Here is a 15345-nt window from a genome sequence, read left to right as displayed (position 1 = left end):
ACAAAGTGCAATTCAGAGTATTAACCCTAACAATTGAACAAATTACGGGGACAAACATCGTCCCAACGCCGACGTGGATGTGGCGCATTACTGCACTATCCAGTACAAAGATAGTTACTGCAACCAACAATGAGATAAATAATGCGCCTTATCCTCCGTACGGCACTCCACGACCATGAGATTGAGGAAATCAGGTCGTATAACAATAAGTAAATAAAGATAATATAGAAAACACTGGCGAATAATCACATCCGCTCCGCAACTTCCAAAGGAACGTCTCTGATTATTAAAAAGCATTACCTCAGACAAGGAAAACATCGTCTAAAGGAGGACTGCGAGGGTACAATCGACACGGTTTATGAGTGTATCCGCGCAGCTCCAGCAATTCGTTTTGTGTTTTCCTTTTAGGAGGTGTACAATGTTTTCGAAAACAATAATACTAAGTAAGACATTAAATGACTGATAAAAAAATTGGATGACATGATATAATAAATTAACTTACAGTGATTCTAAATCGACTGGTTTTAGGGCCTTAACTTTTGAGAGGTAACTTAATAATTGAGATTTGTAAAAAATCGATGTTTGTTATTTTTCTGTCGCTGGTGTATAGACATCTCAGTATAATAAAAATCACAAACGGATATATTCAGATATTTTGTAGATAACCTTGAAGAGTGATCAAAATAATGTGAGATATGAATCCATTGTTCGTCGTCTATTTTAAAGTATGGATTATATTCTTTTGTATACTTCTTAACTGAGAAGCTTTAAAAAGCTACAACGTTTCAGTGTTATGATTGTATCGATAGAAGTACAAGGTACAAACGTGATATCACCATGTAATGTAATAATGTAATTATTTGTATAAGTAATTCCGAAAGACCAAAGTATGATTTTAATAAAATAATACTTTAACTACAACTTTTAACGAACGTTTTATTAAGCTATAGCTTTGGATATTTTACCATTTATAACAATATCGACCCGTTCACAACGAGGCATATCACAACCTGTACCAATTGAATCAACATTGTTTGTAAAGTTCTATACTAGCTACTGACTCAAATACATCTGAAAATAAAGTTAGGGATCATAACCACGATTCACGGAATCGAACAAGAAGGAAACAAAGGGCGATTGCTCCACTGCCCAAATCCTAAACTGTACATAAATTTTAAGATTTGAGAAAGATCTAACAGAGTTTAAATTTTAAATGCGACAGGTCGTTCAACGGTAAGAAGGAAGACGTTTTTGTGCTACAAATTTCAGAATTAACCACAATCATAAATTCTAGACCAAAATGGCGACTATTCTAGCGTGGATTACTATAATAAGCCCGGTCAAGTGCCAGTGTCAAACCACATTTATTGCAATGTTGGTCATTTTAACACTATTTTTCATACGAAAAATATACCAACTTTTAATACAATTTATTTTAATTGAAATTAATGTTTTGACTTGCATATTAATAGTGACTGTATGAGACAAGATGTTATAGCGTCTCTAAGTAAGTAAAATTATCAGTCGTTAATTTTTGGAAGAGCAAAGACTAAGCCGCTGAAAGAGAGGCCTCAAAGATAAAAGGACAAGAGACAGAATAGGCAGTATTTGGTTCATGCACAGGGATGGCAGTCAGCGGTAACTTATCACTATAGGGGGGCGTGGGCGACGAGGCAAGCGGCGGCAACTCCAACGTCGCAGCGTCGGCGCCCATACCTCTTCACACATCACAACTTAATTTATATTCGCGGTATCACAGAACGTTACGCATGCGTAGCCGCAAGCGGGCGGGTCGCTACGACACCATGATGTGGGGTGCGGACAGTAGCACGGCTAGCGTGGCAATGATTGTGAACAGGGTAAAGATAATAAGGCACAGTCTGTCCACGACCATGGCAGCGAATTTCCAGTCGCGCGAAATGTCCGCATCTTCGTCTTGCTTGCGCATCTAAAACAATCAAAACATACGTTAAGTATTATTACTGTTTGGAAATATTTCTGTTAAAGAAAAGAAATATCTTTTATATATCAAAATATAGACCTGATCTGTGATGACTCGAAGCTCTTTAAGTATGAGAGAGAGCTCGTAGTCGACACCGAAGCAGCTATGCGCCGCTAGACCCGCGCCATTTTCTTCGCCACTCCTACGAAAATAACACTTTGTACTCTCTAAAAATATTTGTAATCTAATCTACGGGTTCGGCAAAGGGAGTATTGGGCGCTACGGGAGTAATGCTGATTCGTGTCAAGAAAAGACCCAAGACTCAGAGAATTTATCTAAATTTAAAAATATGTGAATTAAATTGTGAACTTAGATGAGTTTAATGATGTTTTTGAAGCTGTTCGGCCGGGTTTGACTGCGGAACGTTCGAGGCAGGGGTGTAATATTGTAACCGTGCTATTTACGGCGAGTAGTGTTCGTGTAGATCGTCGAGGGACCTGTAGTAACGGCAGCAAGGCGGCTGCTGCGCGTGGGTATGCCGAAAGTCGTCGTCGATGTCGAGCACGTTAGCTAGTAGCGATTTCGAAGAACGCTCGCGCAATTCCAGGTCTGGAGGAGGAGGGGCGCGAGCGGGTGGCGGCGTGGCCGCGTCACCTGGCCGTGACATACGAAGGATCCAAGGCAGCCAGTAGAGGAATACACATCGGATCTACGCAATTCAGAATAAAATTAAAAACGAGTTTTAAGCTGTATACAAAAAATAATATTTTATATATGTATGAATAGATATAGCAATAAACATACCCAGTCGCTCATCACGTGTGTATCTGAGTGTCGGTGGTGGTAATTAAGAATAAGGATCGTGGATACGACCGAAGAAGCCACCATAAACATAATGCAATTAAAATATGTGCCCAATAGTGGAACAGCATCTGATGTCGCTGGCATGGTTTCCGCTACCATATTCAGAAACACAGTTAGGGACAGCAGAATCGTAACACCTGTTCAAAATTTATGAAGTAGTCAGTTTTCTAATAGGATGTTATATATGTACATATGTAGTAAGGTTACAAATAATGCATACCTAGTGAAAGCTTTTCTCCGGAGTCAGGTGGTAAAGTAAAACCCAGTAACGCCATTGAGGCAATGAGCACGCATGGTACGATAAGATTGAAAAAGTAGTATAAAGTTTTTCGCCGAATTACCACCGCGAACGTTATATCGATGTACGGCTCGGGACAACAGTTATAGTATATTTCGTTACGCTTCCCTGGTACTCCTGTACAAAAATGAGTAATTTAATTTAAAAATAATAATAGTTCCTATTAACTCATTAAATATTTAGCATTATAGCGAGCAGTACCTATAAGTTCCCATTCTCCATTTGTAACAAAACTACTTATATCTCCACCTCCTTCATCTTGTAGTTGAAGATCCAGCTAAAACAAGAAAAATTGTAAGGCAAGAATTTTAAATTCCTGTGCCGCATCTGGAATTGTTCTTCTATTTTTATTGTTTTAATTTAAATATAATTGTTTAAATGATAATTGGGTAAATGTTTTATTCAATAAATATCATAAATATAATAGCTTTATTGAATATATCTAAGAATGGTGTAACAAAAATATATTTAATATATTTTGGTAAAGAATTAAAAAGTAACTCTTACTTGATAACCATCGTAAGTCCAGCTTCCAAACTTCATTTCACACCTTTGATCGTCGAAAGGAAACCAGGTGATATCTATTTTACAAGTACTTTTAAATATTCCAGGTGGTACGTATAGACATGAACCGTTGTTTCGCACAACCACGTTGGTGGGGTAAGTGCTATCGAAGCCTTCATCTGCACTGTTTTATTAAAAACATATAATTTATATTATATTTCATCAGATATATTTGTATAAAATACATTTTTATTGTCTTATTACGATCTTTTATAGAGTGAGCTGCAGCACTCATTGTATTATAATGTGACAAACAAATTTAATAAAAGGGAAAAGGTAAAACAAACTTCTAGTGTATAGACCATAGACCAATATCAAAAAAAATACTACGTGTGCCTATATCAGAGGTTACTTCCAAAAAGGCGATCCATGATTTTTGTTTTCAATTATAGCTGAAATTATTAGATTAAATTGTAATATTTCTAATTTAAATTTTCTAGCCATTATTTACCTGTTGTACATAAGAACGTCTGGTTTCCATAATCTATGTGGCGGAACTCTTAAATCTTTGACTCCGCCGAAGTCTGAAGTATTCCATCTTAAGTTCATATCATTCCATTCCTAAACAAAATAAGTTGTATTTTTTTTCGATTCCCAATATTTTATTGGATTTATATTTTACATTATATTTATGTTTAAGGTTTTATTAGCACGACTTTATTTATAGGATGAGTTTATGGCCACAATACTTACTAGTTTAAGCCAGATGTTAGTTATAAGTAGCTGGTTCTTTTCATCCTGTGAAAGATTATTTAATTAGAAGATTTTAAGTTTATCATCAGTTTATTATTTAGATATGAAGCACGCTTAATTATTTTATAACTATTCACTGCATTAGGCGAAGTACATAATGGAATAAAAATAGGTCTGCTCAAAGAAATATAATAGGTACATATCATTAAAAAAACAATACATTAAACTTTAATTTTGTATTGGGATGTAAGTAAGTATTTTATTATGAATCATGTTTTTTTTTATAAGTAGCACAGATCTGATTTCAAATATAAACAAGTCGTATATGTGTGAGGATATTTGAATGTCATGTTTTATTTATCGTGGAATATTATGTGTGCTGTAACTATGGTTGAGAGTACCAATTTCCCTTAAAATATTTACTTAAATTAAAGTTATTTACAAAATTATACGTATTTTTTTTTTATTTTATGGTATAGGTTGGCGGACGAGCATATGGGCCACCTGATGGTAAGTGGTCACCATCATCCATAGACAATAAAGCTGTAAGAAATATTAACTATTCCTTACATCGTCAATGTGCCACCAACCTTGGGAACTAAGATGTTAGGTCCCTTGTGCCTGTAGTTACACTGGCTCACTCACCCTTCAAACCGGAACACAACAATACTGTGTACTGTTATTTGGCGGTTGAATAACTGATGAGTGGGTGGTACCTACCCAGACGGGCTTGCACAAAGCCGTACCACCAAGTAAACGTATCAGGAAATATATGATATAAATGTACGTGTATAAATATTTTACCACGTCTATGATCTGCATGAGTGTGAGGCCGAAGGAGAGCTGGAGCGGATCGCTCTCGTTAACCACCGGCCGCTCCAGTACGTTGTAGTGGTCTAATAGATGGTGTAGCAGCCGCTTCTCGTGGTAGCCACAGCGAGCCTCTAAAAATGCATAACGCTTTAGATACATTGAATATCAACTGAATAGAAATAAATAATACATGCGGTCGATATTCGCCTAAATTATTGCTCATTTATTTCAACCTACCCAAATATATATTTGAATTATTTGATCTTGATTTTAACATCAAGATCAATGGAAAAATAAAGGATGCCGTTAATATATTACTGAACAAATGACTGTGCTGTATGTGTTAGACAGATATATAACAAGCAACTTTTAAACGGATATTGGAAACTGCCCTATACAAGGCGAAAGAAAACGCTTTGCTATCTTTGACTTGACCGGTTTTATAACACGTTTCACGTAAAATATAGAAAAGACAAATCGGAATACAAAAAAGTACTTCTTTTTTTTCTATTCTGTTTTTCTTAGTAAAAAGTGAGACAGCGATATTTTAAATAAAAACCAACCTTATGAGTCTTTTTAAAAATCAAAATTGAAAGATGATTTTCACGAAATTCAACCTATGTTTTCATTTTTCATTTTTAATTGTAAATGACATTTTTGAATAAATATACTGAATAAAATTACGACCAATACTAAAAAAAACATTTTTCAATGTAGAGATAATGAATAAATCACAACAGAAAATATTTTTATTAGCGTACAAAGAAAAGTATGCAATAAATATTTCAAATGTTTTTTGAAATAAAATTAACAAGTTCGATGCTTATTTCAAATTAACAAGAATTTCAATATTTAAATAAAACTAATTATAACGGATGAATCGCGTATATTAATTATTTTTAAACATCCCGACGTTTCGAGCACTTTGCAGTGTTCGTGGTCACGGGTAGACGGTAGGTCTACCCGTGACTCGGGAAAGTGCTCGAAACGTCGGGATGTTTAAAAATAATTAATATACGCGATTCATCCGTTATAATTAGTTTTATTTAAATGTGTAATAATCGCGAAAATTTAAGACAACATTAAGAATTTCAATAACTTCTACTGGATATTCTAAATCAATTTCTTTTAAATGTGCCATTATTGGCGCTAGTTGGGGCCACTATTAACCCCAAGGTACGTACATCGTTACTCGAGCGATCTCTCTCTCATACATGTTACGTTATCAGACGATAAACGCTCTCGAGATTGCCTCCAATAAAATGCCACCGCTTAAAAGCACATTCTTTTGTGTGGAATTTTCCCCTCTTATGTTTCAACGGGCAGAGATCTTTCATGGTTTTTCGGTACTCGACTAAGCGTTTGTAGGCGGACTTAAATGTGCCAGACGTGGGTGTAGAAAATTCTACTACGAATAGATAAAATAGGATACTTTATATATGATTCTGTAAAGAACGTGCACTCATTATCTATACATAGCAACGTTTTTCCTAATCTGATTTAGTCTTATTTTTTTATTATCTATTTAGGCTATCTGTCAAAATTATTAAGCTATTGACATCATTATAAAATATTTTACATAGGCACATTAAATAACAATTGAAATGAAATCCATATACCGTGTTTTTTATTTCTTATTAAATATCTTGAATTTAAAATAGCTTAAAAATGATGACAGAAAATAATAATAAAAACATCACACGCTAGATCTGTTTAATTTTTTTACGTTTCTTAGTGACTAATGTAAATAAATAATTCGAATATAATGGATTAGATAGCAGCTACATAAAATAACTGTTTTTGCTTATTTAGAATTATTTTTTTTGTTTCAAAACGAAGGTTTTAATATTGTATGGGTGTAATTAGTGACAAACTACATGAATATGGGAATAAGATAGTCGAGGAGGCGGATCGTGGAGGGTAGGCATTGAGGCTTACCCCTCGGCCACAGCAGGCCTAGCAGCAGCAGCAGGCCCGCGGGCGCCGCCAGCAGCGAGCGGCGCGCCCGGCCGGCCATGTCAGCGCCGCGAGCCCGCGCCGCGCGCCGCTGCGCCGCCGCGCCGCGCCATCATCCGCCCGAGCCTCGATCCGCGACACCCGCGACACCGGCCCCCGCCTCCCTTCGCCGCACTCCTGCCCCTCTATTCCGATCCGTCGAATACGATCAGCTTAAAAAATAATTCTGTTGTGGTTTTCATAAATCAAATTTTCTTCAGGACCGCTCGCCGACGGCCACGCGTGCCGTCCGATCCTCGAGCATTGCCGACTACGCCGCCGCTGGGTCTGTCGAGTTACGTTGTGTTTTTAAGCATTGTTGTTCAGCGGAGTGCGGCCGACCGTGGGGCAGCGGAGCCGCCGGTGTGCGGACTGGCGGAGGTGCCGCAGGCGCGCAGTCGCATCGCCGCGCCGCCGCCGCCGCCCATTCACGCGCTGCGCGCCTCGCTCCCGTCGCCCGCCCGCCCTTAGCCGTTTCTTGCAGCCGCAGCCCACACGCCTGCACGCTTGTTCCAACACTCCTTTCGGCCTCTATCTAATTATGTAAATTTTGTCCCTTTTCGGAATCTGTCCGCTTGTTTTGGGGCTCGGCATTGAAGTGAATAGAATTATATTTTAGTGATGTAATGTATTCTATTTTTATCCAAAAGTCAACAACAGAGTTATAAAATAAAAATGATTACCTTTTTCAATAACTTGCTTGAGCTGTTATTGCTTTTTTAAATTAGTTAATTTATCGATGATAAATTATTTAAAGAAATAAAAAGAGGGACGTTATTGTCCGTGAAACTGTTAGTTATTTTCAAAATATTTTTTTTCTTCAATTAATTAATAGTTTATGTATGTATTTACACAAATATTTATTTTTTTATGACTATACAATAAATACAGTTTAATCATTTTCAAACGTAAAAAATGTAACAATTACTTTTCTTTCGTTTTCTTAATGATTATAGAATTTTATCTATATAAAACGCATGTTTATGCATATAAAATTATGAAGGTACTCATAAGGCCCATATTATTTAACAGAACGTTAAAGCTTCTAGGTATTTCGAGCCTCGTTAAGATGCCTAGTAAAAATGAAAACCGTAAACCACATTCATTCCAATCAGTCACGACTTTAATGGGGTTAAGAATGAGATGAGCTTTCGAATTCCGACGATTGCAATTTCGAGTGTTGAATTTTGTGGTTGTGTCGAGCGGAGAATGCGGGGCCGCGGTGCGGGGATGCTGCGCGGCTTGCGATCAATGAGGGACACTGCCCTACCTCGCTCCCTTCACCCCCCATCCCCCTTCTGCAACCTAGTACCACGAACCGACTTTACTAATTCGCACATTGACTCTAAGTTCGCTTTACCATCGCAAATATTATTATCATGATATTCATTCATCAATGAATAACAATGTTATACAAAACATTTACTTTTTTTTTTTTTTTTTTAATTGTAGTTCTTTGTTAAATAATAATCGCAATTTAACATTATAAATACCATAAAAGTATTTTAACCCTAACATTAATAATGTGGGGAATGAACGAAAAATGTAGTTTACGTGAGAGATGTATAACTTCGCTGCATCATTCTACACTATCACTAAAGAGTATCGACAGTAAAATTGATCAAGTATACACCAACTTACAGTAACATATACGAGGTGTGTTGATTACAAAATATCATATATTTCAATGATAAAAATTAATTCATTAATTATATGAGAAATTAATATATCTGTGTTCTTTGACTGGCTATGAAATTGTGCGGTATAATAGCTATACCATGCGATTCCATTAATGGTAATGTCGGCAATAATTAATTAAATCTGCTTTCAATGAGGAGCCGAACAATGCTATATTCGGAGTTCACGATCTAGTTCAAAGCTTATTGGGCGGTTTGAATATGGTATAATATGGTAAATGTGTTAAACCAGGAAGTTTACGAAACTCGGTGAAAGCGATCTAGGAGTATTCTGAATAGAGTGCTAAGAACAAAGGAAGTTCATTTGCTTGAAACTAGGCGGAATAAAGAACACCTATAAGTGAAATGGCAAAGTTGACGTTAAGCGTTAGCTATACGAAAGGCCCTCCTAAATAGTTGCGCGTGGGCAAGAAGAAATAGCAAAATAGGTATATTATTTTATAAATTTCCTAACTTTCATAATATCTTGCAAATTTCGTATAACATAATACGAAAGATATTATAATATCATAATATTTGTGTTAAATTATTTTAGTTACATTTGGCGCACCATCGGAGAGGGCATGATGGAATGTTAAACCGCATAAGGACCTCACAAGTATCTTGGGTTTAATTTCCATGTTAGGTCGTTAAAAAGTTTTAGAGTTTTTTTCGGTCAGTAAAATTCCAATAGTAGCCCGGAATTCGAGAGGCCCTAAAAGCGAAGAAAAAGAGACTGCACTTGTGTGCCTGCGCACTAACTTGTTTGTTATAATAAGTTATGCGGAGTACGCCGAAGAACATTATTATTATATAACTTTAATCTGAGAGGACTAGTAAGGAATCGCTGAGAGTTGTACCCATTTCATTCCACAGTAGCTGGTTCCATTTTTTAAAACCACTGCGTTGTCACAGTGAAAAACCATAAGCAGTTTTTCGTTTATTTTCTACTTACCGTCTGAATCGCATCAGTGCGTTTCTCGACAGTTGTTGCTAGCTAGCTAGTTAAGCAAGCCGTACAGCTTCATTCTTTTAACAATTTCCAAAGTGTTTTATCGTCACTGCTTGTTCGTCCTCTACCATACTTATATTTAACAGCGTATTCTAAATTTTACCATTTTAAGCATTTTCGTAAACAAATTTCATTTCTATCACTTACATAGCATACTGATTCTTTACATTACTTGGTTAACACCATGTAATGTAAAGAATCAGGGCTTTCCAAGCTCACCTGGATAAATGAGCCAGTGTATGTACAGGCTCATGGGACACACCATCTAAGTTCTCCAGATTGTTCGCCAATTGGCGATGGAAGGAATGATTAATATTTGTTAAAGCCCATATACCGTACGCTAAGCTTTATGGTTATTGGTTATTTAAAAAAATATTTCTCACCCTGGTTTCTCTTTTCCTCTTCAAGTCATTCAGTTTTTAAATTTGAGGTCTCTCAGACTTTTTCTGCACTTCAATCTATTTTTTTTCTCTCTTGATCATTTCTTATATCACAAACGATTAAGTATTTCTTTAGCTTATCGTCGTGTAGGCATTAAAATATGTGTACCACAAGAGCAATCCATTCCTTCCTTGGGGTTCAAGCTGCCTTCATACAAAATCTCATCACATTCGGTTTAGTTACAGATAGACAGACAGCCGTCTTGCATTTAAGTTATTAATATAGATAAGAATATGAACTTTATTATAAGTTTATCTTTTAGATTTAATTTAAATAGAATTTTGACAAAGTTAATTATTTAATTGTTAATTAAAGGTGTCAATAACAAATTTTGATATAGAATCTATTTTTGTAATGTGTGTACATCTGCGGACTACAACTTATATATTACATTTAAATTAAATTTGTGATACGACAGGTAGAATAGATCCCAAAAATAATGCCATGAATTGATAGAATTTTTAATTCCAAACAATTAAATGTATTCCAAAATAGAACCAAACCAACGAAACGAACAAAATTGCTTATTATTTATTTATATACAAATATACAGACACGTAAAGTCAATCTGCAACGTTGTGGAATTAATTACAACACGTCTACATTCACAATAATGTATGTCATAACTCAATTAAATGAAAGGTAACTTTATACGAGAGTATTATAAGGACTTCTTAGTTAATAATATACGTACGTTTGATATTTTGTAATAATAACAGTTTTGTGAAGTTTGCCTTTAAACATGTCGATAAAAATTAAAAAAAGAACCCATACTGTATTTAGTCTTTTTTTTTTTAAACATTTTATTTCATTGGGTGTTGAATTGGTAAATTAGTTTCCACAACAGCTAGTGCCATTGTAAATAAGTTTTAAATAAATGGAATGAGTTTTAGTGTTAAAGACTTTGGCAACCCCTCTGGCAGCGCATAAATTTAAATGCAAATTGCAAATCATCGCAGAGAGCAACTAGAATTTTCATACGGTGAAGTATTGTTGCACTAGTGCAGTAACTAATACAGTGACTTCAATATTTAACTTTGACTACTATTTACTATTTGATTCGATGTATATTTTATTACTTGCAGGTAAAATAATTGAGCACTTATAATAATTACAAAAAAACAATAGATTAGAGTTTGAACGCAGTTGTTATATTTACGAAAAAGGTTCGTCCAACGTACATAATTATTTGTGGTAAAAAAGTAATAATAAAAAATATCTTCAGAAATATTTGAAAAATTAACATTAAGCATGTGTTACTTTTAGATATCTGTAAATGTTGATAAAGATTACTTTATAATGATTTTAACAATTACGACTGTTACTGAAAAAAAAATCTATATAACCTAATTCATAACAATGAAGTCCAAGATTTCAATCATATTTATTATTTCATGTTAATAAATCTGTCCAGTCTAACTTTTTTAGGATAATTTCATTGCAAACTATTTATCGTAAATATTTAAAACCAATCAAATTGACTTGTAGAAAGACAGTAAAGAATTAAACGTTCGGATTTTAAATTAGTCGAATGCTTGATTTGTGAAACGTAAAAATGATATAAAAACTCATTTTATCAATTTTGATTCAATTAAATTTGATTAGATTGTAAAAAGTTCATATATAAGCAGTTGTCAGAAAAACCCATTATGGTCTACGTAGTTGCGATAGAATTAAATATAATATATATAGTATTCATTATTAAAGTTATTAATTTCGGGATATTTACCATGTTTTTTATTTTTGTTCGGTGGAGCTCGATATTTCGACATTGTCTACGAATGTCTTAAATCCTATATATAGTATTCAGTCTAAAGTAAATAAGATATCCCATCGCTGGGCTAAGTTTTGAAGCACTGCAATGCGGATTGGTAGATAAATATGCGGCAGATTTTCATTCTGTAATTCTTTACAGGTTTTTAACTATGCTTTTTTACCTCTGAAAGAGAGATGTAATGAAATATAATCGCGAAATACGTATATGAAAATTCAGCGATATATGCATCTTATAATCTTTGATTAAGATTCACGAGTTGTAACTTGTGGCCCATTTGGGCTTAAATGTTTGTTTATTATTTTTAATTCACATTTTATTAAGTAAATATTTTATATTGCGATGGTATCGACGTTAGACCGAAGCGCGGGCATCGCGTGACTATAGCATTCTCACTCGCAAATTGCATATTACACGCTGTCCAACTGCAATCGATCATTATTAGTACATTTCCACCGATTACAACACTTCGAAATTAACCATTAAAATTGTAACGCCAATTTTAATATTTGTCGAAATCTAAATTAATATCGAAATTTTTAGATATCTCTTACTCAAGCTGTCACAAATTGTACTAAATTGTAATAAAAAATTAATCATGGTTGTCTGATTAATAAAAAGAAACTAACAAAATTTTATATAACAAATTTAATAAAATATAAATAAAATAATGATAAAGTGGAATTTTTCCAAGTGACGTGGACATCAATTGAGAATATTACGTTGATACAGAACGTAATATTGTCAATTTAAAACATTCGCGACGTATATTATTTATTTTATACGTCAAAGCATAAAAAAGGTAAATTAGGATTTTTCTGTTATCGTACATGCTGGCAACGTCAGTGTGATGTAGTACACATGACAGCCGAAAAGTCATATTTGATGGGTTATCGAAAAAAGATATATTACGAACGGGAACTACTAAGCTTATATATTTTCTAATATCATCTTGTCTGATAATGAGTTGATGCTTAACTCCTCGTAATATATTATATCTTGTTATAACCACGAATCGTGGCTACGACAGATGGAACTCTGTCGAATCGTCGGGTAAAACATTAAAAAAGAACGATCGCGTCTAAAACCCGATTAATATACATAAAATGCTTAACTACATAATCGAATCTCCATTTAAAATATCTATCTGTTGTACAAATCTTAGCCTCGTGTAATATTTTCAAGAATATTAGAAATAATTCCTCTTTGAATCTCAATTCCGATTGGCGAAAACCTGGGCGAAAAATGAGCCCTCGTGTCAACTCGTAAAAGTAATAAGACGGTGCTATTACGTCTATAAAATGTTTAAAACATGTCGTATTATTCATATAAAACGTATATACTATTCAAGGAATGTCAAGTGATTGATAATCAAGGACACTGATTACAAGTTGATGACCATCCATTACCGCTCGAGAATAATATTTAACCTAAATATTGTTATTGATTGAAACAAATTCGTTTTGTAATGGTTTTTCTTGGGTCGTTTTACGTTTGTAAATTGTATTCCTTAGTAATTCAAAGTATACGTTAATGCATTTTTTATCGTACATTACAAACATTTGTAATGTGAAATGATTTTAATGAAATAAGTAATCATTTGATCATACTATAGTCGATAATTATACATATATGTTACTAATTATATGAATGTAAAGCTGTTGATGAAAAACAGTTTGATCATATATATTTCAAAAATTTAGACTTTTAAGTCTAAATTTTTGAAAAGTCAGTCTAGGTATCATACCTTCATCTGAGATTCTGCCGTCGAACAGCAATACCTGGTATTGTTGTGTTTGAAATGACCAGATGAGCCAGTGTAACTACAGGCACAAGTGCCATAACAATTTTAGAATTCACAAATTATTATTTTAGATGTGATAATTAGATAGATCGAACTTCATTTTCTCCATTTTTAAAATAACGTAGGTATGTATCGAGCATTTAGGTAAGTCGGCTTTTGTGTAAGCTAGCTGTGTACAGGTAGTATATTTTTAAGAAGGAAATATTGCTTGAATTACTTTCTAGAGGTATATCTTCAAAACTCTTAAGAGAAATCGTGATTCCATTTTTATACACGCTACAACTCTTGCAGATCCATACAAACAAAATACTTATAAGATTAAATTCACATCGCCCTCATAAGGCTGTTTTGTCACGCGCCTCTAGCTTTATTAGAAGTTAATACGTTGATAAGGCGAATATATAACCCTTTGTGCCCTTTCCACTTGGCGTACCCTGTGAGTTACATCATTGCTTTAGTAACTTACTACGTCTATTTCAGGTGATACTATGGAGAAGATAGCGATATCGTTATAAGTTAATATACACGACTTATTAAATCTGCTATAACTAAGTTTATATTATTACTTGGTGGCAGGGCTTTGTGCAAGCCCGTCTGGGTAGGTACCACCCACTCATCAGTTATTCTACCGCCAAATAACTGTTGTATGTTACTCAGTGATCCGGTTTAAGGGGTGAGTGAGCCAGTGTAACAAATATTTAATTTGTTGCATTTAATATTTCTTACAGCTTCGTTGTCTATGGGTGATGGTGACCACTTACCATCAGGTGGCCCATATGATCGTCCGCCAACCTATACCATAAAAAAAATAAGTAGTAATTTTTTTCGTGCTCTCATTTCCGTTGCGGTCAGGAATATCTATTTAGCCCGAATGTTTACTGGGCGAAAGTCTATATGGCGTTATGTTCACCGGTTGTTCTATGCAATTGTTTGGAGGCAATAAATTTAAAAGAAGGAAATAAATGAGTTCTTCGGCAAAGTTATCTTTAAAAATAATAATAATTCAATAGTGACATATCCTAATTGGCGATGTGTATTTAAAACAAAGAAGCTCCGAAGCAAAAATAAAACACTATCAAATGCAGTGCTAATTTCGAAAGTAAATACTATAGGGTGTATACTGCAAAATCTTCAGGTGCACTAGTATTTATTTGGACGGCAAAATATAATCAAGCATTTTAATTTAATACTCTGAATTCAGTCACTAGTAATTATGAATAATTTATACATTTATTTTAAACATAATCAGTCATAGTATTGAATCTATACATTGAGTAGAAGTTTAATCTTTGCCTATGTCATAAATATGCGCTGACACGTTCACATAATATCTTTAGAATTATTAATTTACATAAAATATATCGTTCCTGTTATCTACTATAATGATTTTTTTTTATAAAAAATAGGGCTCGTTTTTTATAATGCCATTGGATTTGTAAATAGAAGTGATTGTAAATTGTCATTACTAT

General features: G+C 34.2%; 1 protein-coding gene across 2 annotated transcripts; it reads right to left on the bottom strand.

Moving 5' to 3' along the window:
- On the bottom strand, positions 1-7545 carry LOC124532226 (neuronal acetylcholine receptor subunit alpha-7). Of its 2 annotated transcripts, none has more exons than XM_047107002.1 (11): positions 7113-7545; positions 5166-5305; positions 4362-4406; positions 4120-4229; positions 3612-3792; positions 3306-3381; positions 3027-3221; positions 2747-2943; positions 2407-2651; positions 2042-2144; positions 1-1948 (listed from the first exon to the last, which is right to left on the bottom strand). In XM_047107002.1, exons 1-11 carry the CDS (start codon positions 7189-7191, stop codon positions 1796-1798), a joined length of 1524 nt encoding a protein of 507 aa, XP_046962958.1. In that variant the 5' UTR covers positions 7192-7545; the 3' UTR covers positions 1-1795. The 2 variants fall into 2 exon arrangements, with proteins under 2 accessions (XP_046962958.1, XP_046962966.1); XM_047107010.1 differs by having other exon boundaries at positions 2440-2651.
- Positions 7546-15345: the final 7800 nt, after the last annotated feature.

The sequence above is a fragment of the Vanessa cardui genome, chromosome 1, assembly GCF_905220365.1.
Source record: "Vanessa cardui chromosome 1, ilVanCard2.1, whole genome shotgun sequence".
In the NCBI taxonomy this organism is placed as follows: domain Eukaryota; kingdom Metazoa; phylum Arthropoda; class Insecta; order Lepidoptera; family Nymphalidae; genus Vanessa; species Vanessa cardui.
Note: the sequence above shows the minus strand (reverse complement) of the source record. Positions and strands in the feature narration are given on the sequence as shown.